We start from the raw sequence: 27,464 nt of genomic DNA on the forward strand, positions 1-27,464 counted from the left end.
AAGGGCTCCTGGCTTGCCCAGCCCGCACAGGGCTTCGATGCAGTGAGGTGGGGTTCCTGTGAGAGATGGGGTGAYGGTGAGGTGCCCACCCAAGCAGGGTGCCCTGCAGGCACGGCGGGGCTCAGGCTGRAGGGCTGCAGCTGCAGACCCTCTCRGCAGCCCTCCACACCTCCCTCTGTACCGGCTGCCCTGGAAACACATCCTAAATAAAGCTGGGATCGGATAAATAAATGCGTCCGGAGGCCAGAGGGTCAGCCAGCACCGAGAGGAGGAGGGGAGCAGCCCAGCGCCAGAAGGGATGGGAAGCATGGCCACCTCAAACACCGGCCCCAGGGCTGTGGGGGAAGGAAAGCATTTAATTTTTCTCTTTTTTTTCCCTCCTCGGAGCCCCCCACACCTCCAGCCGCCTGCAGTGGGCACTCACCAAAGGGCGAGGGCAGCTCCCCGCTGCCTGAAAATGGAGCTGGAGACATCCAGCGCTGGCTCCCCGCGGCTGAAGCTGCCTTGGGGAGTAGAACGAGGGTCCCTGGTGCAGAACCAGGCTGCCAGCTGCTGCCTTGGGGAGTAGAACGAGGGTCCCTGGTGCAGAACCAGGCTGCCAGCCCTGCCCGGAGAGTGAAGGCATCGCTCCAGCCGGCCCTGCCCCTCTGCCGCTCAGCCAGATGTTGGCTGGGAAAGGGAAAAACAAATCCCCTGCTGCCACCAGGGCCTGGCTGAGGGATGGGAAATGTGCTGGCCAGATGTGGGGCACGGGGCTGTGCTCAGGGCTCCGGCAAGGGGGACTGCCCGAGCTGCCTGCGGCAGGACTTGGTGGGAATGATCCTCAGGATAACACAGGAAGTTTCAACTAGAGGTTGTGATTTCCTCGTTGGAGGGGGGCAATATAATAAGATTTCAAAAAGCATTGGAAGTTTTCCGCGGCCCTCGCTGTGGACAGGTTTGTCTCGGATATTTTCTCTCCAGTCTCCTGCCCATGGAGGGGACCATGAGCATCCTTGAGGTGGAGGATGTGTGGTCCTGGTGGGCTGGTGGTGGTTCTGGTGGGCTGGAGATAGTCCTGGTAGATGGGAGAGGAGTGGATGTGCTCACYCCACCTGATGCTCGTGACATGATGGGGACAGTAGAGATCAAATCCAGCCTGGAGGCCAAAGCCCTGCACCCCTCCCCTCCCTTGTCAGCCCTAAAAGGAGCAAAGAGAGGGGACTGCTGAAGACAGAGAGAGAAAAGCCTTTCAGGGTCCTCAGTAGACCCTAAGATAAAGAACAGGAAAGGGAATACTTTTCAAAATTGAATCTGTGCAAATCAGCCAGCCTGGCTAATATGTAACCCCCAGACTAAACAGAATTAGCTAATGAACTTACYGAGCCCCTGGCAATTACTCAGAAAAAGCTACTGAAAAAACAGAGCATCCCAGGTTTATTTAATGTCTTTATTAATGATCTGAAAGCAAAAGTAAACAACAAATTAATTATGTTTGCAGATGACTGTACGCTGGAAGTGTCGCAAACGCTGCCAAAGATGGCAAAGTCACACAGAGGGCCTTAGAGGGGTTAGAATGAACACAGCAGGGAGCAAGCCACATGTAATCCATCAGAGAAACATGGCATGGGGGAAAGGGCCTGAAATCCTGTGAGGAAGGAGGGGAGTGCTGGACAAGAGCCAGGGAGGAGGATGGGAACACCTTTGGAGCAGGTTGGAAAGATGGGATTTGAGCAAGGGGCAGGGATGGGATGCTGCATCTCCAAAGGGGTGTGACCTTGACCTTTGCACCAGGAGGAGAAGCTGGAAAGCTTTTTCCCCAGTGTTGTGCTGATTCTGTTGGGCCTGATTCTGTTGAACCCTGAGGGCCAAAGGTCATTCTGACTGCCAGCTGTGAGAGGTGTGAGGATGGCAGAGCCACTTCAGGAGTATGGCCAGGGGTGGGAAATGGCAGCTTTGGGACCGAGTCACTGATCTGGGTCCATGTGGACACCGGGGAACTGGGTTTGCTCCCCCAAAAGCTTCTGGTGCCAAGGGATCTGTGGGGATTCACTCWGCTGGCTGGAGCATGGTGCTAATAACAGCAAGCTTTGATCCCTGCATGGGCYGTTCACTCAACAGTTGCATTCGCTGATCCTCGTGGGTCGCTTCCAAGTCAGAATATTCTGGGATTCTGTGACATCCTGCCTCACCCGGAGCCGCCCCTCGCACCCCACGTCGGGCTCTGTCCCCGCTCCTCCCTCGCCTCGCCCGGCGGGAACAAGGCTGCTTTCAGGAGCGCCYGGGTGGGTGGCGAGGGCCTCTAGCCCTTTAAGAGGGAAAATTGGGTTTGTAATCTGAGCGAATTTCTCCTTTCTGACAGGCGGGAGAAGTTGTAGGTCCCTCCCTCGCTCCTCTTTATTAAATATAGTAGTAGCAGGAGCTCTCGCCTGGAAGCAGGCGCCGGCCGARGTTTCGCCGTCCCGGAGCCCTCGCCGCTGCTCCAGCTCCGGGGGACACGATGGGTGCCCKAGGTGGCATCGCCACGGTGCTGCTGCTGCTGCTGCTGGCCGGCCACCCCCAGCCCCTCAGCGCCGGACCCCCGGCCGGAGGTGAGTCCCGTCCGCCAGCCCACCCCGAGCGGAGCGGTGCCAGATGCCGCGGGACACGGCTCCGGGCTGGGCTGGGGAAGCGGCGGGGAGCGGGGTGCGCACGGTGACCCGTGGGTGCGGGCTGTCCCTCCCGGGGTGCGGGGGACTGTCGCCGAGCTGGCGGGAGCGCGGAGCTGCGMTTTTGGGGAAAGCCGAGGCTGGGAGAGGGGCGGCTCGGCCGGGGGCTCGCAGCGGGGTGGGTCCCTCGCCTTTCCCGCGGGCACACGCGGATGTGCCGCTGCGTGGGACGGGGCTCGGAGCAGCCGCGGCGCTTTGGCCGGCGCCAGGGGCGGCCGGCGGGACGGAGGCACCGGCGCCGCGGGGAGGGAGCTCGCCAGCCCTCCCTGCCCATGTTTGGCCGTGCCACGGGAGCGGGCTGCGAGGGCAGCCCCTCTGCACCCCGGCAGCGGGGGCTCGGGGGAAGGAGGCACCGGAGCGTTTGCGGGGTGTGTGTCACCTCCCGGCGCTGCTCCGTCCCGGGAGCGGGGGCGGTGTGCCGGGCCGAGGGGTGAGGGRTGAGGGGTTCACCCTGCCTGGATGACCACCCCTGAGCTGACAGGACACAGGGGACCAGCTGAGGGTCCCCACCATGGTGGCACAGAGCTGCACGGACTCCGAGCTGGGCACAGCGGTTGCTGCAGGACACAATGGGGGATTTATACCTGATTTTCCCCATGAAGCAGCCGGGTTTGCCCCTCGGCTCTTGGCGTGGACGTGTGCCCAGCCTCAGCATCCTGACAGCCATCCCACAGCCCTGTTCCCACCCTGCTGCCTCCCCTGGCCCGCGATGCTCAGAGCTGCCATGGTCTGAACCTCAGCCAGCTCTGTGGGTCTGGGGTCTCATTCCTCTGGGTCTGGGCTGGGTCTCTTTCCTCTGGGACAGATCTGACCCTCCTGACTGAGCACTGCACTGTGTCAGCAGCATCTGCAGCTTGCAAAGTGGAGGGAATTTAAAAAGCACTTTTATGTCCCTAACTCACCTCAAAAAATAATATATGATTTCACTGAGCAGCTTCTCTTCCCCAAACTTTCCCCCGAGGACCAGGACTCTGACCAGCAGTGAAGCAGGAGCTTGCTCCCAGCAGTTCCCAAAGAAATTACTGAAAAACCTCCAGTCTTTTGCTCCCCAACCACCTTCTGCATCCCAGCCCSTGTCAGTGCAAGGAGGAGGATGATCCCAGAGCCCAGCCTTGCGGCCCTCAGCACCTGCAGGGCTGCTCTTGGTCTCTTGTTGTCCCTGTTCCCTCCCAGAGAGCAGGTGGCCTCTGGGACATGCTCCTTTCCTTACCTCAGGCCTTGTTCTATTTTTTATCATGCACCAAAATAGGAGGGTGCCTGGCAAGCTGAGTGGAAAAAAATCCCTTTTGTTAATGAACAGAGTGGTCTCCTTCCTCCCAGCCCTGACCTTTCYRTCCCRGGATGGGATTTCCCCACATGGGTCYSTTGCTTCTGTGGCRYCCAGGATGGGTCCCAGGCAGCCCCAAACTCTTTCAYGGGGAATGGGATGGAGCAACCCCAAAAAAGAGCCTGTGGCTTTCACTGACACCTCCCAACAMCCCCAGACACCCCAAGGTAACTCCCCACAGGCTGGGACACGGCTCTGGGGATCTTCCTGGCACTAAACACATGGGGCTGGAGAAGAAAAGGGTGTTTACACCCATTTTCCAGTGCTGGGAACGATTTCTGAATGGGGCTGAGCCTGAGTCTGGGTATGGGCAGCAGCTTCTCACAAAACCCCTGCATTTGAGAACATCCCTGCTGAGAGCAGCTGAACTCTGGCCCACCGTGGGACATCCCCGTGTCTCCATCAGGGACAGCCACAAGCTGGGCACAGGGCTGAAGACAGACTGCTTTTTGGGGGTTAAGCTGTGTTTTGTGTTCCCTCCAAGCCCAGATTCAGGGACCTAGACCTTCCTACCCAGCCCAGCATGGAAACAGTCATCATGCACTTCATCAAATCAGGATTGTACCACAAAAGAAAACACTCATAATACTTGTCCTCTTGACATCAGAGTGTGAAGCTTCAGTAAACTGTTTTTCAACAGCCTGGCTCCCCTCTGGCTCCCAGGCAGGGCTCCCCCTTCCCCAAAATCCCGGTTACTGGAGGTTTGGGATAAGGGGAGAAGAGATTGGATGTGTAGGCTCCCTGTGAGCAGCATTGACCCCAAGATTTCAGTGAGTGGGTGCCATAAACTTGCCCAGGGCTCGGGTGGACCCCCAGAAKCTGTGATGGGGGTCATGGGGAGGGGAATGGGGTGCTGGTTTTGTTTGCAGTGTCTGCTCTGGGGTGTCCATCCAGGACCCCTCCTGCCTCCTCCAGGTTTCTCAGCTCCGTGGAGCCACCTCGGCTCTTCCTTCCCTCCACTTTTGGAAATCTGACTGATTTATTCAAACTTTCTCTTTTATGATCGCGCCACATGTTTTAAGGTCATAGCTCAGAGCAGCTGGAAAAGTTTCCAGCTGATGGGAAAGAACAGGAAAAATGCTGCAAAGGGGGGAGAACGCAAACTGGTATCGTGGGAATCGGGGAGGAATATTCTTGTCTCGCTCTTATATTTAGCAACAGCGGGCTGCGAGCAAATATATAAAAAGCGCATTCCTGCAGGATCGCAGGACAGGGTTAAGCTCACCCYGAGGAGCTCACGTCAGGTTGAAGGCTGGACAGGAGCAGGGCCTGGGAGGCGGGAGGATAACGGTCTGCGTGCCTAAATAAAGCTCAAAGCACAGACTGTTCACCAGGGGCGTTGGCCCAGCCCAGCCCYGGCTCCCCGGGGCTGCTCCCAGCCCTTTCCAGGTGCTGGGCTCGGCTTGTCTCCTTTTTGGGAAGCCTTCAGCTGGGRGGCTCCTGGAAATTCCTCACTCATCCCTGTGCACTTCCCAGCTCTMACCTTGGGCATCCCGAGCCTGGTTTGCTCCAAACCTCCTGGAGACACAGAGGAAGGAAGGTGTCCATCAGAGCTCCCTCATTCCCAAACCAGCCCTTCCCTTCTCCATCACACCCAGTGCTTGGTTGGACATTGCCATGCTGCAATGGGATAGCCTTCAGAGTTTTTCTGGGATACACAGAACAGAAAAAGGGAAATCGAGTTTTTGTTATATTGACCGATATAGCAGAATATTGTTAAATATTGTTCTATGAGGATAATTTTTATTCTGTTGTATTGATAGAATATTGATGTACTCTCTAAGGTATGTTCTAAATACATTCTGTAAAGTCAGAGAGCCTTTCACAAAGCCTTTSCCCGCAGTCAGGGCAGCTTTGGACTTTGCAAAGCCAGGCTAAAATGCAGAGGAGCAGGACTGCTGTGGCTCTTCCCAGCAGCAGGATGGGGAGGATGCAGGTTTGCTGCCTGCTTTGTCACCCGTTAGCAGCCGTTTATCCTCAGGGCAGACCAAACGGGGTTTCTGAGCTGGCATCAGGGTGGGGTGGGAGATGTTTGTGCCCTGAGCTGTGCACCCACGAGGGTGATGAATTCCCATTTTCCGTCCTTCCTCCCCGGGGTGTGTCGCCCGGAGCCATGCGCATCCCTCTGGGAACCGCTCCGTGCCCGAGGGCCGCGCTTGGCTGCCTGACAGCCCGACAGAAGGCAGACGGAAAGCATCCCGGAGAAAGGAGGGTGCCGCCAAAAATTGCTGGGAGTGGAGAAAGTCACGGGGCAAGCGGCGCGGTTTTGGGGTGGCCGGGTCCCTCACGTGCCGCCCAGACACGGAGACAGAGCAGCGACATCCATCCGTCACCGTGACTCACTGGCTGGCCAAGGAGCCGCTGCGAGCGGTGACTCAGCTCGGGACGGCCCTGTGAATCCCCGCTGCTGCTTTTTTTSCCCAAATCGTGGCTTTCTGGAAGTTGTTTTTCCACTTTGCTGCAGGCAGCCGAGGGAGGGAGGGTTTGGAGTCGCCGAGCGCTTGCGGTGCCATCCCCAGGCGCGTCAATGGGTGCTCCCCATCCTCTGTGTCCCACAACCCTCGCGTGGTGGGGCGGGCAGCAGCAGCTTCCCATCCCCATTCCCAGCCTCCGGCAGGGCTTCAAGCTTTTCAGCATCCCATCCCACAGAAATTTCTGAGCCCACCAGGGTCATTTCCTCTGGGAGCTGGGGAGAAGAGGGGGAAGGCTTGGCCCGAGGAAGATGAGGCTGAGAAAGCCGTGCAGCCCTGRGAGGGGATGTGAGCGCCCGCTTCCACACCCCCACAGCCCCCCCGGCAGCCGCGCTCCCCTCCGCGCTGGAAATAGAGCAGGCATTTATTTTCTCTGTAAACATCACCCCGGCGCGTGTTTCTCATGCATGGAAAAGTCCGGGAGTGGGGAGGGGGAGGCAGGGCAGGGGACGGGACCTCCGGAAGGATGGGGGAAGAGGAGACGAGAGGGCAGAGATTTCAGCTCTAGAAAGAGGGGGAAAACCCCAAAATACTCATTTTCTTTGCAGGCAGTTTAACATGCCAACCCCAAAGGTGTAAAAAATCTCTTTCCCTCTTCCACATTGCAAAATTCCATCTCTGTCTGTGAGGACACTTTTCTCTGTCCCTCACAGCACTCAGCATCACCAAAAGCCCGTCCTGGCCACGGTCCTCGCTGCCCTGTGGGGTGCAGGGTGCTGTGGGTGCCGCGACTAAAGCTGAATCACCCCAATTTACACCTCAGCTGCACTTTTTTAACATCTCCTCCCAATCCCTGAGCGCCGGATGCCGCAATCGAGGCAAGCAGGTAGCTTGTGGCAAGGTTTCAACACACCCGCTCGTGCCCATTCTTTCCCCACAATTTTGGCCGATAACTCCCCCAATCCTGGCACGTCGGGAGCCACTTGACACCAGCGGGGCTGGGAAACATCAGAGCCCGGCGGCTGGAGACGGGCCCCCCTCCAGCGGCGGCTGCCGGGCTGTTTGTTGACAGCAGGCGAGGATCTCTCCGGTAACGTGCAGCCATTCCATGYCTGTGAGCATCCCCTGGCCCGGCTCCTCCATCCCCCCGCCAGCTCCTTCCCCTCGCGGGGGCTGGGGATGAGCTCAGGATCGGCCACGGGCTCTGTTGGGCAGGCAGGGATTGGGTTCAGGGATCTGCAGGTGGGATGTGCACCCACTCGCCAAAACCCCAGACTCCAGCCCAGGCTTCCCCCAAGGTCCTCCTGCTCCTCCAGCACGGAGCTGGCTGGCATTGTCCCCTCGGATGCCACCACATGCCCTCCTTCCCGCAGCTCTGGAAGCTCTCGCCTCGCAGGGTGGGAGCAGCTGTGGCAGCGGGTGCCAGGACGGGCAGGGTGGAGCTGGAAAACCTGCCAGCCTGTGAGGCAGGGAAACAGGGCTGGRGAGRGAGAAAAAGAAAGAAAAAATAGAACAAAACCCGACTTAGAATGGTTTGGAAACCACGTCCTCTGGGGCTGATACAATATTTCCAGGCCAACTTCTCCTGGCAGCGGGAGCCTGAGTGAGCCTGAGTCACGCTGCAGGGGACGCCACAAAAGCCCCATTGAGCCTCCCGCTTCCCCAAATCCTCCCACTTTCTCCCCGCTCTGCTTCACTTCCCAGGGCAAACACTCCAAATTCTGCTTCCAGCTTGGGTTTATTCCTTATTCCCTCCAGAGCCATTGAGCCACACATCGTTAAAAGCTCTTTATCCCTGTTMCTGCAGGCTTTGGGGTTGCTCGTTCTCCCCCCAGCTCTTCCCAAAAATACCGTGATCTTTGAGGGGGGTTTCAGGCTGGCTCCCAGCGTCTTGCCCTCCCCTCCATGGCTCTGCATCTGGCCGAGCAGGAGAGCTCAGGAAATACCATCAGCTTTAGGGCTGAATCATCGTTAAACCATGCTGGATAAGCGATGGAGCTGCGGGGCTCCAGCCAAGCCTCCTGGACCCCGTTTTACAGCCTCCAGCTATCACAGCTCTGTAAGGACGGGGAAGGCAGGCAGGAGCAGGCACAGGCGCTGGGCAGGGAATTGGTGGCTGGCAGGACATGGGAGGGTACAGCCAGCCCGCTCCCAGGCAGCAGAGAATTAGCAGGGAGCATGTTTTCATGTTTTCCCCTGACCCCGGAGTCCGTGGGCTGTAAAAAGGCTGTTTTTCCCCAAAAGCTGTCAGGCAGGAGGCTGGGGAAGGCGAGCGGAGAGCAGCTGGCTGGGGAACGGGGGAGAGGAACTGCGCGAATAAACACTGGAGGAGGGGTTCAAAGCGGCGCGGGGCAGCCAGAGGTGGAGGCCACCGGGGTGACACGGGGGCAAAGCGRAGCGCCCTGCCCACCACTCTCCTGTCACGCCCAGAACAAGGGAGGTGGCACTTCTGGTGGTCAGCAGGCTCGGGAAGGTGATCACAAACCACAGCTTTGCTGGTGGTTTCTTGGGTGCTGCTTTCCAGCAATCTGTGCTGGCCAGCGCTCCTGGAAAGCGCCGGCCCCGGCCCCCGGGAGCCCCGCCGTGAGGGAGGGCCGGATGGAGGGGGGAGCGAGAGCCGGAGCGCTCCGCTCGTTCCCATTCCGGGGTTGGGAAAGCACGCACGGCCCTGGCTCAGAATGTGGGAGCAGCARTCGCTGGAATCGCTGGGAGTGGGGATAAAGAGGAAAAGTCTTCCCTGTCAGGAGCTATGGCAGCAGGAATGGCTCTGTCCCCGTGACACCCCATCGTCTAAATCCCGCGACAGAACCCCAAGCTTTCCTGGGGCAGGCACGAGGGGACTGCGGTGTAATCCCAAACTCCCCGCCGGGTTTGAATGCCATCGCTGCACACCAGACCCAGCTCATCTCCATTGCACTGGGATTTCTTCACAGAGTGGGTGCTCAGCTCAGGTCTCAGGGCATGTCTGAAGGCAGCAGCCCCCYGTTTGTCCCCCTGGCACCCCCTCCTCCCAGCAAAGCCCCAGCCAAAGCCGAGGGCTGCTGTGTTTGCCTTCACCTCCTCACAAGCTGCTCATTTCCTTCCCCAGCCATAAATAAAACCACGCCGTAAAACCAAGGGAATGTGGAACATAAAGAAGCCTTTCTCCAAAAGCCCATCGGATCCCTTCCTCCCGCAGCCCCTCCATCCTGCGTGGGGATGGGGGCGCAGCCCAGCCCTAGCTCCGGGGAGCTGCAGGTCCCATCGGGCAGCACAGAGCCAGCCTGGGGACAAGGGAGCCTGAGCCCCAGGACCACCCACGGYGCTTCTGCCCACCCTGCCTGTGCTGGGAGTGGGACAGGAGCCTCATGTACTCACTATGGGGTGAACAAGAGGGGGTCAAGCTGCTGAGCAGCGTCCCCAGGCTGGGCAGCTGCCCCCGAGCCCCTCCAGTGTTTGCATCCCCCTGAACCCCTCTGATGTTCACATCACCCAGCCTCTCTGACGCTGGCATTCCCCTGCACCCTTCCAGTATTTTTATCCCCTGAACCCTTCCCATATTCACATCCCCCTGAATCCCTCCAGGGCTCACACTCCCCAGCCCCTCCGGGCGTTTGCACAGCGGGTGGGTGCAGCACAATGCGGCTGCTAACGGGTGACCTCACTACCTTAGAAGTTTTTTAAATAAAAGAAACCAACCCCGAACAACTCAGAGGGCCCCAAACCCAGCTCCTGAGGCAGCGAAGAAGGAATTCGGCAGGCTGCCCGTGGGGCGGCCCAGCAGCACCCCAGCAGCAGGCACAGCGCCGGCACAGGGGCCGCTTGTTGGCGCAGGGCGGCGGGCAGGAAGGAGGGCTGGGCTGCACCAGCGGCCGCACAAGCCCGGGGCTGTTCGGGCAACAAGGAGCTTTCACTCGCCGGCTGTTTTTCCACCGCTGGAAAAGCGGTGCGGCCGGGGTGGGAACGGCTGCGAACACAGCGAGTCTTTCAGGGGGGCGCGTGTGTCTGCGCGGGGCTCTCCTGGCACCCGCTGCGCTCATTAAAGAGCTGCTTTAATGGATTCCAGTCCCCTCCCTGCAAACACAGCCGGCCCTGGCCCCCACCTGCCCCACCGCAGCCTGAATGGAGCCTTGTTGARCACCCAGCCCCTCCCCGGCTCCACACCCCTGGCCCTAGGCAGGGTTTGCTCCGTTCCTTCCTCCTCAGCCTCAGCATCCTCCTGCGGCCGGGACAGCGGGAGTCCCTGCAGCGCCTGGAGAGCTCGGTTATACCCCAAACACGCCGATGCTTCTCCTTCCCGCACACCCCAACATGCAGCTGACTGTCCTGCGGCAGGGCTGGGGATGCCCCACACTTCGGAAGGAGCCTGGGGGCAGGGCAGCATCCACCCACCAGCTCTCGAGCCCTCCCACACACTCAGGAGAAGATGCTGCCCTGTTCCGAAAAGTGTCCAGYACTCTGCAAATCCTGACGCTGAGCGTTCCGAGTGCTTCCCCTTGCCTGGGCCTAGACTTGGCTCCTTCATCCTCCTACGTGCTGGGAAGGAGGTGGGAGAAGCTTTTGTGCTGAGATGTTAAAACACGGAGGAAAGCCCAAAGCGGCCCTGCTGAGCCCCAAGCACTCCGAGAGCCCCCAGCCCAGAGTCCCCCGAGCGGATGGGGATCCCCCCAGGCTCTGCTGCCCCAGCCAGAAAATTCCCTGCACACCAAAAAACCAGCAGCTGGAGAGGCCAAACGGGCCGTGTTCTCAGCTGGAGGAGCAGGGGAAGAGGGCCAAGGCATCCCGGAGCCGGCGCGTGGCCGGCGGCTGGGGCGGCTGCCGGGGCAGGGCTGGATCGCACAGAGCCCTCGCTTGTTCGCTGCCCCAGGAGCAGCCCAGCACACCCGGGGCCTCGCTCCCAGACCCTTCCTTAGAGCTTTTGGCTCATCTCCTTGTTTTCCTCCAAGAGAAAAAAGCCCCAAACGCGAGTGACACTGCAGGCTATAATCTGCTGGCTGCTGGCTGGCTGCTCGGAAACTGTGACGGAGGCTCCGCTCGCCTCGTCAACGCCTTTCAATCGGCTTGGCAAGGCAGGGACRGTGATTTCCTGTGGGACGCAGCAAGATGGGAATGTCAATTGTTTTTATCCGGGGTGAGCGGGACATCTGGGGCATCCACTCCAACCCACGGTCGGGACGTGGGGACCTGTTCCTCATGACAGGAGAGAAGGGGCTGCCTCGGGCATCTGTATTCAGGGATGAGGCTCTGCTTGGGGCACAGCAGCCCTGCAGCATGATCACGGCATGCTTAGATCACTCGGGATAGGTGCTTTTGGGGCATGGGAACTCATCCTCGTGGGGTGATCCCAGGATGCTCACCTGAACCTGCTCACAGATGAGGATGGGTGCTGGGAGGTCCCTGCTTGCTCCAAGAGATGGACCAGGATGGGGCATTCTGTCCTATAGAGGCTCCTTCAGAGCAAAATGCATTTGAAAAAAAAAAAAAACCAAATCCATGTTTTCTCCAAAGTGGAGGGCAAGGAAAAGGGGAGATAGAGGTGAGAAGCTGCAGGTCCCTTGTGAAAGTGAAATGGCACAGGCCAAGTGGCATTCACACCCTGACTGGGCCGACGAGGGAGGAGGAGAGTGGCCCTGAAATAAAGCAGGAATTTGGGAAGACAAACAGCAGTAACTCACATTGCTCTGCTGCTGGAGAAAAATCCCAGCACCTCCCAGATCTGGGCAAGGGTCCCCCCTCCTCCCCAACAAACAGCACCACTCCCCTGGGCATCCGCACCTCCGGGAGCTTTTTATTATTAGCATTTTATGAGAGAAGAAGAAAAACATTTCTGGCAGCTTTGGGAGAATAGAAGCAGGACAAAATGTGCTGGCTCCAGGAGCTGGTGCCCCTTGGCACACTGGAAAAYAAGCTGGTCTGGCTGGAGCAGCCCCAAACCATCGTCCCCAGCACCCATGGCGAGACACTGACACGGCATGGCAGTTACTGGTGGGTCCAGCCCATCTGATCTTCCCCTCCCTGTGAGAGCAGCCGCTCGATACCCATCTGAAAAACACATTTTTTGAATTAGGGGAAGCCACAAAACTAAAATGCAGCAAAATCCCAGTGGGAGCTGGAGCACAGAGCACGCACAGGGAGCCTTGGCGGGAGCCAGCACAGAACGTACACRGACATCTCCGGGGACCACGTGCATGCATGTGTGCCTGTGGCTGTGCACGGAGGGACAGGAAATCTCCCTTTTTCCACTGTGCCTCATCACTGCTGCCCACCAAACCCCAGCACGAGGTGGTGCTGAGCGCCCCAGCACACACCACTGGGCAAGGGAGCAGGTCAGGGAAGGACAGGGCCCTGCAAAGAACAGCTCCTCTGACTCACTGSCTGGGCTGARGAGGACAAGGAAGCCAAAGTGCCCYGTGCCAGCAGCAGGCAYGAGGGCCAGGGAATGAGCAGGAACCCTGACAGCCTTGCCCTGGGCTGGGCAAAGGGCTCGGTGTTACAGCAAAGGCCAGATATTTCCATGGTGCCATTTCCTCCCTGTCCACAGTGGGTGGGGTGATGGTCCTTGCAACACCCACGTCATCCTCCCAGACCKCAGGGGAAAACTGAGGCACTTTTTTCTGTTGCCAGCGGCAGGAAATGATTTTTTGTGGTGTCTTGGACAAGGAGGTCTCCCCATTCCCAAAGGGCTTGGAAGAGCATCCCCCACGCAGGGCACTGCAGGGCTCAGCTCTGAAGAAAATGTGAAAAGCTAAAACAGAGTGCTCCAACTCTGTCCCTGCCAGGCCAACCCTTGCTGTCACCTATGGATGGTCTTCTTCCAAATGCCACAGTGACTGTGGTTGAGTCTTGCTGGGTTGGGTTTTCACTTGCTGGGTTGGGTTTTCACTTGCTGCACCACCCTGTGAACAAAGCCTGCTTTGCCCATTCCCACCCTGGTCATCCCCAAAGAAATCTGGGCAAGAGGAAAATGCAATAGGGAAGCAGCTGTAAGAGCAGATGTGGGTGTTTGTACCCAGACCTCGCTGTGCAGAAGATTGGTTTCACCCAGCATCCAACACCCACCCCTGCCTCCCCCAAAAGAGATCAGGGCTGGGACCCTAAAAGCCAAATTCCTATCTTTGTTTGCCCATGGCACTCAGCAAGACAGATCTGGAGCCCCAAACCCAAGTGTAGGTCAACAACTGAGTGGATCTGATAACTGCTGTAGAAAAGCATAATGGGAAAACTTCACACGTATAAACCCCAGCAGAGCCTGTGACTACATATGGGCTGAAAATGTGCAYTTCCAACCCCCTGCTCCCTGACATATCCTCCCCAAACATTCCCAGTTTACAGGGCTGGAGTGTTTATGCTCAAGCACAGAGTTTTGCCACGGGCTGAGCTGCAGCCAAGCGGGATGGGTGGCTGCACGCCACAGCCACACACGTTTAACATGTGTGAGATGCACACGCATGCATTGAGTCAGCTAAAAAACCATAAGTGCTCTAAAATTAAGCCTTGCCGCTCCCTGTACTCTCAATCCTGCCCTCCTGCCTCTGCCCTGCGACACAGTCTGTCATTTCATGACCACATGCCATTGTGCTGAGTCCTCCAGGGCTGATGGATACTGGGTGTTGAACATGTTCCAGCTGCATCTCCAGGCACTCGCTGTGAGCCGAGGTTTCCACACGCTGGCACATCCACATATGGATCACCAGCACAGGCGTTTATTCCTCCAGCACTGAGGAGAAATGCAATTTCTTTAATCAGACGGTGGGGAGGCCCTGGCACAGGGTGCCCAGAGAAGCTGTGGCTGCTCCTGGATCCCTGGAATTGTCCGAGGCCAGGCTGGACAAGGCTTGGAGCAACTTGGTTTAGAGAAAGATGTCTCTGACTAAAGCAGAGCTTTAAGGTTCCTTTCATCCAAACCCTTCTAGGATTCCTGTAGGTAAATCAGACAAGGAGACTCCCCCAARGGTCTTTTTAGGCTGCTGGGCCCCAGCAACCTGTCAGAGGGCAAACRAGGGAAGGGCTTGAGAGGCTCCATAATGACAGCACCCACCCAGACAGGGCTTGCAGGAGTGTCCTTCCCTGCCTGACTTTGTCCCTTTCCTCCCCAGCCTCTTTCTTCGGGGACAGCTTCGTGGAGATGCCGCTGGCAGACGCCTCGCGCACGGTGCGGCTCCACCTGCAGCTCTTCACCAGCCAGGGCAGCGGGCTGCTCTTCCTGGCTGCCGGCCAGCCCGACCACCTCCTGCTGCAGCTGCAAGCTGGCTCCCTGCAGGTCAGCACCCCGGCACCCCAACCCCTCCCAGGCCTCTGTGTCACAGCTCCATCCCCTGCGAGGATGTTCCCACRTTAAACCAAAGCGAGCTGCTGGCCAGAGGTGTCCCTAATGCACACCAYGTGTCCCACCAGCTAACCCTCTACTTAGGCAGGCTCCAGGCTGCTGCCCACGGGGAGCAAAGCCTGCTATTTCCCCTGCCAGTTCCCAGGGAAAGGGCTGGAAGCAGCCCAGGTTGCAGGGGTGGAGGGCAGTGGGCAAGATAGAGCAGGGAAGGAGGAGCCTGGCAGCACTGCTTTGTGAGGGAAAAGTCCAGTTGTGGGACTGGGAGATGGAGGGTCCCAACCCTGAGACTGGGGTTTGCTGAGAATGAATGAAAAAWGAGAGAAATTCAGGGAGCAGCACGAAGAGGGCAGGTCCGTGGGGAGGATGAAGGAAGAGGAGTGAACCCAGGGACCAAAGCCCTTGTGAGCACCTGGGTATGGGACCAAGCTTCAGCAGGTATTTCTGGAAGGTGGAGAGGTCTCACTGGAGGATTTTGTGCGTTTCCCTGCAGGCCAGGCTGCAGCTGGGCTCAGAGGAGGTGACCYTGCAGTCCCCAGCAGGGCTGCAGCTCAACGACCTGGCAGTGCATGACGTGGAGCTGCTGGTGGAAGATGGCAGGATGACGCTGACCATCGATGGCCGCTTCAACAGCTCGGCAGACATCGCGGGGCCGGCGAGGGAGCTGGACATCCAGCACGGCCTCTACGCCGGCGGGACAGGCAGCCTGGACCTGCCRTACCTTGGCGAGGCCAGCCCTCCCTTCAGGGGGTGTCTTCACTYGGTGACATTCAACGGCCTGGATGTCCTGGCCCGTCTGTCTGCTGATGGCAGCCCCAAGACCTTCCACCGCGTCCAGGAAGGCTGCAGCACGCAGTTCTCCGCAGAGCCCGAGGAGCCATTCGGATTCCCGGGGCCRCATTCCTACATTGCTTTTCCCACGTGGGATGCGAGGCAGGAAGCGACCATYGAGTTTGTGATAACGACGAGCATCACCCAGGCACCCCTCATCTACCACGCCGGGCTGGAGAAYGACTTCTTCTACCTGGAGATCTCCAACGGGCGCCTGCGAGGGTTTGTGGAGAAGGGGAACGGAGTCATCGTCCTGCACAACAACGTCTTCATCAGCGACGAGCAGCAGCACTACGTCAAAGTCCACACRGGCGTCCACAAGTTCGAGATACTGATAGATTACTACGCTTCATCCACGTCCAACCGGGGCATCAACAACTACCTGGACCTCCAGGGAAACCTCTTCATCGGAGGGATGGACGAGAAGGCTTTGCAGAGGCTGAGGGAGCATCACCTTTCTTTCATCTCCTTGTGGACCATGACCAACCACTCCTTCGTGGGCTGCTTGGAGGACCTGCGGATAAACCTGCAGAGGAGGAGCCTGCAGGACGCCGTGATCACGAAGGACATCACGGCAGGCTGCGGGAAGCAGGACCACTACTGGGACTACGAGGAGGTGTACGAGCAGGATGAGGCATCCACCTCTCCGCCTCCCAACACCTGGTCGGGAGCACCGGGGCTGGTGGCGGAACCGTGCCGGCCTGACAGCAGCTTCCCCCCGGCCTTCGCCAACATCAGCCGGCTGCTGCACGTCAGCCCCCTCATCGTCTCCGAAGGGGGCATGGCCTACCTGGAGTGGAAACACGCCCAGCCAACGGTCGACTTGAGCCTGGCCAACATCCGTCAGTCCCAAATCCTCTTCAGCGTCACCAATGACCCCAGGCACGGCCAGCTGGAGCTGGACATTCCGGGCTCCAGGAGCAGAAGGAAGTTCACCCTGCTGGACATCGTGAACCGCAAAGTCAGGTACATCCACGATGGCTCCGAGGGGCCCATGGACCAGCTGATGCTGGAGGTGACGGTGACCACCCAGCAAGGGGTCCCGGAGTGCCTGCGGCAGGGCCAGGTGTACCTGCTGCCCATCATGATCAGCCCCGTCAACGACGCCCCGCAGGTGATCTTTCCCCGWGGGAACCACATGGAGATCCTGAAGCACACACGGAAACACCTGACCACCGACATCCTGCAGGTCCTGGAYGACGACTCGTCCTGYGATGACCTCGAATTCCAGCTGCACRGTCAGCAGATGGAGGAGGGTTACGTGGAGTTAGACTTCCACCCCGGAGTGCCCGTCGAAGAGTTCTCCTGCCGGGACCTGGAAGCCGGYAACGTGGTCTACGTGCACCAGGGCGGGACAAACCCACAGCTCACCTTGCAGGTGAGCGACGGCACGGTCCCCAGCCCCATTGCCACGCTGAGGATCCTCGCCATCGACCCCGAGATCCGCCTGCTCAAYAACACCGGCCTGTCCCTCCCGCAAGGCGGGGCCGCGCGCATCACCGCAGCCAACCTGTCCGTGGTGACGAACGCTGCGGAACAACGCGTCTCCATCCTCTACGTCCTCACGGAGCCCCTCAAGTATGGTGAAGTCCAGAAGCAAGGGAGCATGGGAGGGGAGTGGAAAAAAGTGGAGTCCTTCCACCAGCAAGACGTGGAGCAAGGGCGCATCCAGTATTTCAGCACAGACCCAGRGCACCGGCTGGAAGACAGTGTGGAGGAGGTGAGATTCAAAGTCCAGGTGGGGCAGAAGCTCTTGCCAAACAACACCTTCCTTGTAAGAATTAAGAGAGCCACCATCAAGATGAAGACCATGGCTGCCCTCCAGATGAAGAATCAGCGGCACAGAAACATCACCAGCAAGGAGCTGGAAGCAGTGCTGGAAGATCCAAACTCCACCCCGGTTCCCTTCCACTACATAATCACCCAGGCTCCCAAGAAGGGAAACCTGGAGYTGCTCGGCCACAGGCTGACTGAAGGCTTTGGATTCACCCAAGACGACCTGCAGGAAAACCGCCTGAGCTACGGCGTGACCATCAGGAACTCGCAGCAAGCTGAGGACTCCTTCCAGTTCCGCGTCCACGCCGGCGAGCGCTACTCACCTGTCTACACCTACCCCATCAGCATCGGCGGGGACCCTGACGCACCCACCCTGACCAACGTGCTCCTGACCGTGCAGGAAGGCGGGCAGGCCGTCATCTCCAAGGATCATTTGTTYGTGCAGAGCGTCAACAGCATGGACTACGTGTACGAGGTGATTGAGGGGCCGGCACACGGGAGGCTGGCCTGGGCTGCGTCGCACGGTTGGGCCTCCAGGGAGGAGATCACGGAGTTCACCAACGACGACATCCTCCAGCGCCGGCTGCTGTACCAGCACGATGACTCTGAGACGCTGGAGGACGACATCCCCTTCGTAGCCATCAGGCAGGGGGAGGGCAGCAGCGAGCCCGAGGCCGAGGAGGTGAGAGGCGTTTTCAGGGTGTCCATCCAACCCGTCAATGACCACAGCCCCGTCCGGGCAGTGAACAGAGTGTTCAACGTGGTGCGCAAYGGGCAGCACCTGCTGACCACTGACGACATCGCCTTCACCGACAAGGACTCTGGCTTCTCCGACGCGCAGCTGGTGCTGGCCAGGAAGGACATCTTGTTTGGCAGCATCGTGTCAGTGGATGACAGAAACCACCAGGTCTATCGGTTCACACAGGATGACCTGAGGAAGAGGAAGATCCTCTTTGTCCATTCTGGYGCTGACCGGGGCTGGATCCAGCTCCAGGTCTCAGATGGCCTCCACCAAACCACRGCGCTCCTGGAAGTGCAGGCATCAGAGCCCTACATCAAAATAGTCAACAACACTGGTCTGGTCATCCACCAGGGCTCCCGAGGGAGCATTGACTCCTCTGTYCTCAGCCTGGAGACCAACATGGACATCAGGTCAGACGAAGAGATACGGTTCCTGATAACCACCCCGCCGAGGTGGGGCACCGTGCTGAGAGGGGAGCAGCCAGTCATGGCCTTTTCCCAGAGGGATCTGCTGGCAGGAGAGATCTCCTACCGCCACAATGGGAGCAGGAACAGCCGGGATGAGCTCCAGTTCACAGTAGAAGCAAACGAGGTGGCAGTGGAGGACACGCTGGCCATCAGTGTGTTCTTGGATACCCATCCCAGCCCCCTGAACATAGTCAACCACAAGGAGATCTATGTTTTCCAGGGGGAAGCGGCCGGGATTGAGGARGAGGATTTACTGGTGAGTTTTCCCTTTTYTAGTCATTCCCCACGCCTGCRTGTCTTCCCTGGCCACCAAACCAGKACAGGCAYCCGTGGGACCCCATTTTACTCCCACCTGCTCAGAGCCAAGGCCTTGTGCTCTTGCCAGGCTTTGCCCAGGGGCAGAGAGGGATTCAGGCACAGCTTCAGTAAGGTGATTCTTGCAGTTCATCCCACAGCAAAGCTTTGAGGGACTGGCTGCAGAGCAGGTGGGCTGTGGGGAAGGCACCAGCCCTCCCACTCACACCCCATCTCCCCCACCCTCATAGGTGACGCATGAAGAGATCCCTCCCCAAGACATAGTGTACCTGCTGAGCAGCCCCCCAGCCTCCGGCTTCCTGGCAATGCTTCAGCACAGCCAGGACGCCAACGAGCAGCCCAGCCTGGACCCCGTCCAGTCCTTCACCCAGGAGGACATCAGCAGCRGCAGAGTCCTCTACCTCCACTCCAAGCCCAACGAGGAGCGCGACCGGTTCGTCCTGGACATCACAGCCCGCGGCGCGGACCCTCTGGAGGGGGTGGTGGTCAGCCTGGTCGTGCTGCCCATCGCCGTCCCCTTGGATGTCCACAACATCACGGTGCCGGCAGGTGGCTCTGCCGCCCTCTCCTCGGCCATCCTCCGCATTCCCAACACCTACTACCCAGCCCTGGGCATGGAGTTCAGGGTGCTGGAGCCCCCCCGCTTCGGCACCCTCCTGAGCAGCCAGCGGCCCGAGCAGGGCGGGCTGCGCAGCTTCACCTGGAGCGAGGTACAGCACCCACGGCTGCTTTYCCAAGGGTTTGGGGAGAGCTCGGGGTGGTTTTCACACCGGGAAGCTGGGAAGGGCTGCAGGGGTGTTCTCCCCATCAGAAGGGATGGAGGCTTTTGGGGCAGCGGGTTTGCTCTGCAGCCCATGCTGGGCTCTGGGTCTGCTTCCCGCAGAGATCCCACTCCTGTCTCATGGATCCACCCTGCAGGGCTGCCCCCGAGCGAGCGGTGGGTCGCCAGCATCCTCCCAGGATGGTGCAGGGTCTCCTCCTCAGAGGGGTGGTGGGCTTTGTCGTCCCTGGAGGATCACCGGGCCCTTGCCCCGCAGGTGGAGAACCAGCAGATCCAGTACAGGCAGGACGGTCCCCGATCCYTCGCCGACAGCTTCACCGTGCTGGCCAACGCCTCCGAGGTGTCGCGACAGAGCCAGCCCAGGACGCTGTTCGTCACCATCCTGCCCCGCAGCAGCAAGGGGCCGCGGCTGAAGGTCAACGCCGGCTTGCAGGTCAGCGGGGACCCTCCTGCGCTCCCGGGCACTCACCCGGGGAGCTCGGCGGAGCCGGGCTGCCGCCCAGAGGGCAGAACGGGGAAAGGAGGAGGGTTTTCCTGGCGGGGCGAGGCTGTGCAGGAGGCGGAGGGCTCGCTGTCCCGCCCCGCCGCCGATGCGGGGATCGGCCGCGAGATGGGAGCATCGGCCCGCGGTGCCAGCGCGGCAGCGGCAGCAGCGCCCCCGAAAACCCTGCTCCCGGGATAATCCCTGCCAGCTCCCGACAGCAGCTTGCCCGCRTTTCACCAGTGCAGGCTGGAATTACTCAATTCTCGGGGCAGCTTTCACACCTCTCCTTAGGGAGAAGCAAAGAGGTTTCTCTCACCTGCTGCTGAGCTCTCACCTTCTGCTTCCAACACCACCCTGTCCCGTTAGAGGTCATTAATGCGAAATTCCGGCAAAGAATTTGTTGGAAAACATGCAAGCACAATCGCGTGTGTTCCCCCACCCCCGACCTCACACCCCCAATCTATTTTCACTTATCCCAGGATTTCCCAGGCTGGCAGCAGGAAAGCAACCTGTTCCATAGGGATCATCACACAGGTGTTTTGGGAAGGGTTCTGGGAGCCTGGGCTCTGGAGAAGATGCCCTTGGGGAAGGGGCTGCAGTGCCCAGCCCCACAGACAGCCATTCTGGGGGGTGTACAAAGTTTGGGAGGTACCCCCTGTCCCAGCTGTGTGCCTGCCCCAGGTTTTCCCTCTCCAGSCCAGGAAGCTTCCCAGCAAATGCCTTTTCTAGATCTGCATCACCAAGGCCAAAATTCAGGGAGAAGTTAACCCCTCAGCTGCTGGTCCCCTGCCAGTCCCCTTTCCCCACTCCAGACACAGTGGAAGTATGGCCTTCCCTCCCTCCCAGCMATCACGCTGAGAATAAGGGTGAAAAAACAGAAAAAGCTCCCAAAAATGAACTCMGTTTGTCAGCAGTTTGTCAGGCTTTCCATGGGAATCCCTTTGCACSCTGGGAAGAGTAACCCCGGCTGCCCAGAGGAGCTCTGGGGCTGGGAAAAGCTTCCTTCCCCCAACGGGAACGATGCGAGAGGCCCGGCCCTGCCGTGTTTGTGCTCTGCTGAGGGATGACTTCAGCGTTTAAAGGTCAGCCCGGGCCCGGGAGAGCCATTGCACAAAGGYTTCCGGGGATGCCGAGTCCTCGCAGGGCTGGGAGGCAGCGGGATGGGTCTGGACCCCAAACAGGAGCCCCTCGRGGAGAAGCAGCAGGTTTTGGGGTGGATCTGAAGGAAGGAAGGATGGCTGGATGCCATCAAGAGAGAGGCTTGCGCTGCCACCCCAGAGCGCACGGCCACGCTCCCGGCGCTGTTGGCCGCCTCCCTGCGATCTCTCCCCGAGAGCAGAGGCGACACGGAGGCTGAGCAAACACAATGAGCCGAGCGAGCGAGCGCAGGAGCCGGGCGGAAGGCTTTAATAATTCAGGGAGGACGAGCAGCGTGAAGAAGTGGGTCAGCTCCCGCGGCGCGGGCTCGGGGCGGGGAGGGAAGCTGCTCCAGCCGCTCTGACAGTCCCTTCCCAGCGGACAGCGATGCCCTGGGGCTGCCAGTGCCCCCTGCTTTGCCCACAGGGAGTTTTCCTTGGCTCCAAGCCCTCTGAGTGATTGCAGCTCCGACCGCTGTGGGTGCTGGGGARAGCAAGCAGCCCAAAAAGCTCGGTGAAGCTCCTGCCCCGGCTGTGTGTCCAGCAGCACTTCCCCCACCCTGTCTCTCCGAAGCTGTGTTTTCCAGCCTGCCTCCACCATCCCGTGGGGACTGCTGAGGGATTTTATTTCTCTGTCGGCACCCACACCCACTCAAGCAATGTTTTGGGTTAGGCCAGCTGAAAACAGCAAAGAGCTCATCCAGCGGAGCACCTCCTCCGGCGCCTGCCTGGGTGTTGCCTTGCAGATTCCCAAGATGCAGATTTCCCAAATCCCAGCCTCACGATGCTGTGGGATGCGGCACATCCCACCCCTCCGCCCCACGCGAGCCGTGGCACGGCTCCATCCACRCACCCCGTGATTCCAGGGCATCCTGAGGGCAAAGGGCAGCTCTGGGCTGTGTGGGCAGGACCTGTTTGGCAGCACGAGATTCATCCCTGTGGTCTGACAAAGTCGAGATGTGGCACAGGGTTACGAGCGGGGAAAACTGTTGCCTCCAGCTGGAGATGGGAGATGCCGGGGCTTTGGGGTAGCAGCGTTCCCAGGGGAGGGAAGGCACCGCTGGATGACAGGAAGWGGTCCTGGGAAGTGGCTCTGAACTCAGCCACATATTTGTCATTCCTGAAGGGTTTGCTGGGACAGCGGCAAGTGGGACGGAAGCAGGAGCGAGGGGAAACACCCARYCAGGGAGAGAYGAGGCTGCACRGGGTCATSRTGTCTGGGAGGGCTGAAACCCCCTSCCCTGCAAAGCAAGGTCCCAAAGGCACACCCCCTGCCCCCGGGCACCGTGCCCTCTCACACTTCCAGGARCMGGGGAAACTGAGGCACGSTTGCCGTCCGGCGCACAGAGGCGCAGACCCGGCTGTGTGGCACGTGCTGGCAAACACGGCAGCGGTGATGCAGGGCTGGGAAGGGGCCAGAGGATGGAGGCGCAGACAAGGYGCCCTTGTTGGGCTGGGATGCGCTCTGGCGCCCAGCAGAGCGGGCTGAGCCGRGGAAAGGGGAGAGGAGCCAGGGCTATCCCGGGGATTACAGCCTCTCTCGCTCTCCCCCAGCTGCGGGAAGGTGCCACGGCTGTGCTCAGCCCCCACATCCTGAGCGCCGAGGACGAGGACTCCCCGGCCGAAGAGGTGACCTATTCCATCCAGCCCCCGGCCAACGGCAAGGTGGTGCTGAGGTCAGCGCCCGGTGCCGAGGTGCAGAGGTTCACCCAGGCCCAGATYGACAACGGCCTCGTCCTCTTCGTTCACCAAGGTAGGGTGGGACCGAGGCGCTCCAGGCCCCCTGCGCCACCCCAGGGTGACGGGGACATTGTGCCACCGAGGCGGGCGCTGACCCCATGGCACAGCACCCCGGGCCAAACCTGCCGGGGTGGATGAGGAGCTGCGTCTCCTCTGCCCCCCAAGGATGCCAAGCTCTGTGCTTTCCGCAGGACCCCTGGACGGTGGCTTCGCCTTTGATCTGTGGGATGGTGAGAACCTCTCTCCTGGGCACTTCTTCCTCGTCAGGGCCCAGAGAGAGCCCGTYGTCAGCCTGGCCAGGAAGCAGAGCCTCACCATCTGCCCCGGTGGGTACCAGTTCCCCATTGTCCCGGTTCAAATGGGGCCCCCTGGGACCGCCTGCCCTTGCCCAAGCACTGCTGAGATGCCCACAGCAGAGGCTGCGGGTGCGGGGCATGGTTGAAATCCATGCTGGGTGTGTTTTCCAGGTGCCCTGCAGCCCATCACCAGCCAGAACCTGCAGGCAGTGAGCAACAGCCCCGCCAGCTCCAGCACTCTGTACTACAGCATCGAGCAAGCCCCGCGCCTGGGCAGGCTGACCACCTCGCAGGGAGAGGAAATCAGGAACTTCACCCAAGCCCAGGCGAGATTTCACCTCCTCCAGCCCCTGAGAACCCCAAGCACAGCCCTTTGCCAGCCCCCACCACAGCATGGGGGTCCCAGTGTGACCCCACTGCCACCGATCCCGGGCAGGAGGCAGCACCAGGCTCCAGCCGCGCCGTGACTTTCCCAGCTCTGCCAGCAGCTGCTAAGAGGGATTAAGTGCTGCTGCCCCAGCCTTGGATTTAGCACTGGGGGAGGCTGAGGGAGCTCTAATCCCTTTTCCTGGGCCACCTCCCTGCTGCAGAGCCAGCCAGCCTGGCTGCTRYTGCTGCTGAAGGGAAGAGCCAAGCGTGTTGTTTTCACCCCTGCTCTAAGAAAACCCTTTTCCTGTGRGGCCAAATTTTGCAGGGCACAGCAAGGGGCTTATTTTATTCCAARGCTTAGAAACACATACCTTCATCCTCCCTGGAAGCTCCTCTGTGCTGTGCTCACCCTTGAAGGATGCTGAGCAAGCTCAACCCTTCCTCTGAGCCTCAGTTCCCCAACTGCTGGGAGAAACATCACAGAGTCACAGAATCGTTTGGGTTGGAAGGGACATTAAAGGTAATCTAGTTCCAACTCCCTGCYATTGACAGGCACACTTCCCCTAGACCAGATTGCTCCAAACTCATCCAACCTGGCCTTGGGCACTTCAGGAATGGGGCAGCCACAACTTCACATCCTGGCAGAGAGACACCGTGAGCTCTTTATGGGGCTGCTGTGCCATGGCTTGTGATAATCCCCGTTTCTTACYTAATTAGAGATTGGTTACTCCATCTTAGAGTCAGGATAGGAGCTCATCAAGGATTTTTTTTTTTAATTTTTAGGTGGACACCATGCTGATTTTCTACCAGCACGAGATGCCGGACAAGCCCTTCTGGCTGGCCCAAGATGCCATCCGCTTCCGTGTGGTCACTCCCACSACCATCTCCGATTCCTTCATCCTCCTTGTCCTGATCTCATTCGAGGAAAAGTGTCCCCAGCGCTCGACTCAGCTGTGGAAAAATGAAGGTAAGGGTGGGGTGGARAAACATGGTACCAAACAGCTCTTCAGGAGGGCTTGTTTGTCAGAAGACACCATTGTGTTGTTCTCCATGGTCGATGCATTACATCAGTCATCTAAAACGGCATCCAATTCCTTTTTCCATCATCGCATCAAACTCTCACCAACCTCCCCAAGCTGATTCTCATCCCTTTTCTCCCCAGGTCTCCAGCTTGCAAGGGCTCAGCAGGCTGAGATTGACACCTCGGTGTTGGATGCCTCCAACCTCCTGAGCCAAATCCTRGTCCCTGAGAGGGCTGGATATGACGTTGTATTCCTGGTGACAGAGCCCCCGGCTCACGGACGGCTCTTGGTGGCCGGCACGCCTGTGGATGGGTCACGGCCGTTCTTCCTGCAGTCAGACCTGGCAGCAAGGCGTTTGGTGTACGCCCACGGTGGGGATGGCACCTCCAGAGACCATTTCAGTTTTAAGGCTTGGCTGCAGCCCCAGGAACAGCGCTCCGTGCGTCCTCCACAGGACGGGGTGGTCATCTCTGAAGCGTTCAACGTAACGGTGACCGGCGGCACCGAGTCACTGSGGGTGGTGAAGCGGCAGGAAGTGCTGCAGGTGCCACCGGGCTCTGTGGTCACCTTGTCACGGGAGTACCTGGACGTGGCAGACCCAGCCATGCCCCCGGAGGAGATGGTGTACAGCGTCCTCCAGAGAGCCCTGGCTGGCCACCTGGCCAGTGCACGCAACCCGCGCGAGCCCATCGGCCGCTTCACCCAAGCGGATGTTAACGCTGGCCACGTGGTGTTCGTGGCCACTGGGAGCCRTGCCTCGGGCTCCTTAGCCCTGAGCCTCTCCAGTGGCCAGCACCCCCCCACGCAGACCTCACTGGAGATYGAGGTGCTGCCTGCTGTGAGCACCGCTGCCAGCCCAGCACCGCTGGAGGTGCCCCAGGACCTGAACAGGGCCCCGGTGTCCCAGCGTCACCTGCTGGGTGCTGTCCCACGAGGGGCCGGCAATGTCCTCTACAGGATCACCAGGGAGCCCAGGTTTGGCCAGGTGCAGGTCAACCAAAAGCCATCACGGGSCTTCTCGCAGAAGCAGCTGGAGCGCAGGGAGGTGACATTCACCTTCAGTGACCTGACGTCGCCCAAGGATGACTTCCAGTTCGTGGCCATGTCGCGGGCAGGAAACAGGAGCGGGGTGGTGAACGTGACCGTCCGCGCCACAGTCAAGACCCGAGCGGGCAGCCTGTGGCCCCAGGGCACTACAGCCCTGCTGGACACCAGCGTCCTGGATGCCAGCGAGCTGGCCAACCGCACCAAGAGCGTCCCGGTGTTCAAGGTGCGCAGGGCACCCCGTGCCAGCCGTCTCGTGAGGGTATCCAGGGACCCAGGACAAGCCAGCTCCCCSATCGAAACCTTCAGCCAGAGCGAGCTGGAGCAAGGGCTGGTGGGGCTGGAGGTGCTGGAGGACGCAGGGGGCACCCAACAACCCCTGCAGAGCGACGGCTTCCTCTTCGAGCTGGTGGCTGCCGGTGTGCCACCGGCACTGGCGTCCCTGGAGTACAGCATCGAGCCCTACAACGCCTCAAAATCCTACGGTGTCACCCTGCTCACGGCCCCACTGGCCCCTTCGCCCCCGGTGCCCCGCGGCACTGAGTTGAGTGTGGCCCCCAGCGCCACCGCCAGCCCCAGCCCTGGGGCGGGGGGCACCTTCCTCAGCTTCATCGAGGCCAACATGTTCAGCATCATCATCCCCATCTGCCTCATCTTGCTCCTGCTGGCGCTCATCCTGCCCCTGCTCTTCTACCTGCACAAGCGCAACAAGACGGGCAAGCACCACGTGCAGGGCACTCCCGCCTCCAAGGCCAAGAACGGGGCCGTGCCAGACCACGAGACCTTCCGCAGGACAGACCCCAGCCAAGGCATCCCCCTAACGACTGTCACCACAGCCGAGGGCAAGGGCACGGGTCCCCCGCCCGCAGGCACTGCGGCACCGCCAGACCCCGAGCTCCTCCAGTACTGCCGGACTTCCAACCCCCCGCTGAAAAACAACCAGTACTGGGTGTGAAGGGCTCAGGAGCGGTGGCTCGAGGCCACCTGGGGGTCCGGCCCCTCCTGCAGCGCTACCGGCCACCTCCTCGCGGCTCTCCTCCTCCTCCCCGGGAGCTGGCATCCCGCAGATGCAGGAGGGCCCTGGGGGCTGCTGCTCCAGCCCACCTGGCAGCCCCACGTCTCCCTTGGGCAAGGGACGGAGCGCTGCATAAGCAATTGGGGACAGGCAAAATTCCTGAGCATTGCTGGGAAACGCTGACTTTGGGTGCTCATTTGGGCCACCTGATGGTGGCCACAGTGCTGGGGGGGACCTGATGACGCTGGTCACCACAGAGGCACCCGGGCTGGTCCGGTGGTGGCTCCTCGGAGGGTAGCACTGTCACCACAGGGGTGCTTTTCACAGCTCTTGGCGAGAGGGAGGATGAGGAGCGGCTTGCGCTGAGTCAGGCTGGGGATGAAGCTGCCCAAATCCCCCAGGGCTAGGCGGGCTGAGACACTGGAGCAGAGGCTCGGAAAAAACTCTGTGGCCAATGCCAGGGGAATTTAGTAGTCCCCACCCACTTGGAAAAATATCCACCCCGCTCTTTCTCTACTTGCAGTGTGTGCGCTGCATCGAGTTGATTACACCAAGCCCTGGGGGGTTGCACGACAGGTAGGATGCCCTTGGCAGGGAGGGAGGGATTGCTGGAGCTTTCACCAGTGTGAAACCGGAGAGGAGAGCGGAGAAGYGGAGCCAGCGTGGTTTTCCAGTGTAGCCTCCAGAATGGCAGAAGCAAACAGAATAAAGTGCCTTTT

At 59.9% G+C, this 27,464-nt stretch overlaps 1 protein-coding gene across 1 annotated transcript; it reads left to right on the forward strand.

Moving 5' to 3' along the window:
* Positions 1-2,295: 2,295 nt before the first annotated feature.
* On the forward strand, positions 2,296-27,464 carry CSPG4 (chondroitin sulfate proteoglycan 4). Its single transcript, XM_057368729.1, has 10 exons — positions 2,296-2,570; positions 14,501-14,664; positions 15,221-18,799; positions 19,089-19,568; positions 19,896-20,072; positions 22,814-23,012; positions 23,191-23,325; positions 23,467-23,621; positions 24,448-24,631; positions 24,827-27,464. Exons 1-10 carry the CDS (start codon positions 2,480-2,482, stop codon positions 26,683-26,685), a joined length of 7,023 nt encoding a protein of 2,340 aa, XP_057224712.1. The 5' UTR covers positions 2,296-2,479; the 3' UTR covers positions 26,686-27,464.

This window comes from Malurus melanocephalus, unplaced genomic scaffold, assembly GCF_030028575.1.
Source record: "Malurus melanocephalus ecotype Western Australia unplaced genomic scaffold, MMel_1.1 scaffold_96, whole genome shotgun sequence".
NCBI lineage: Eukaryota > Metazoa > Chordata > Aves > Passeriformes > Maluridae > Malurus > Malurus melanocephalus.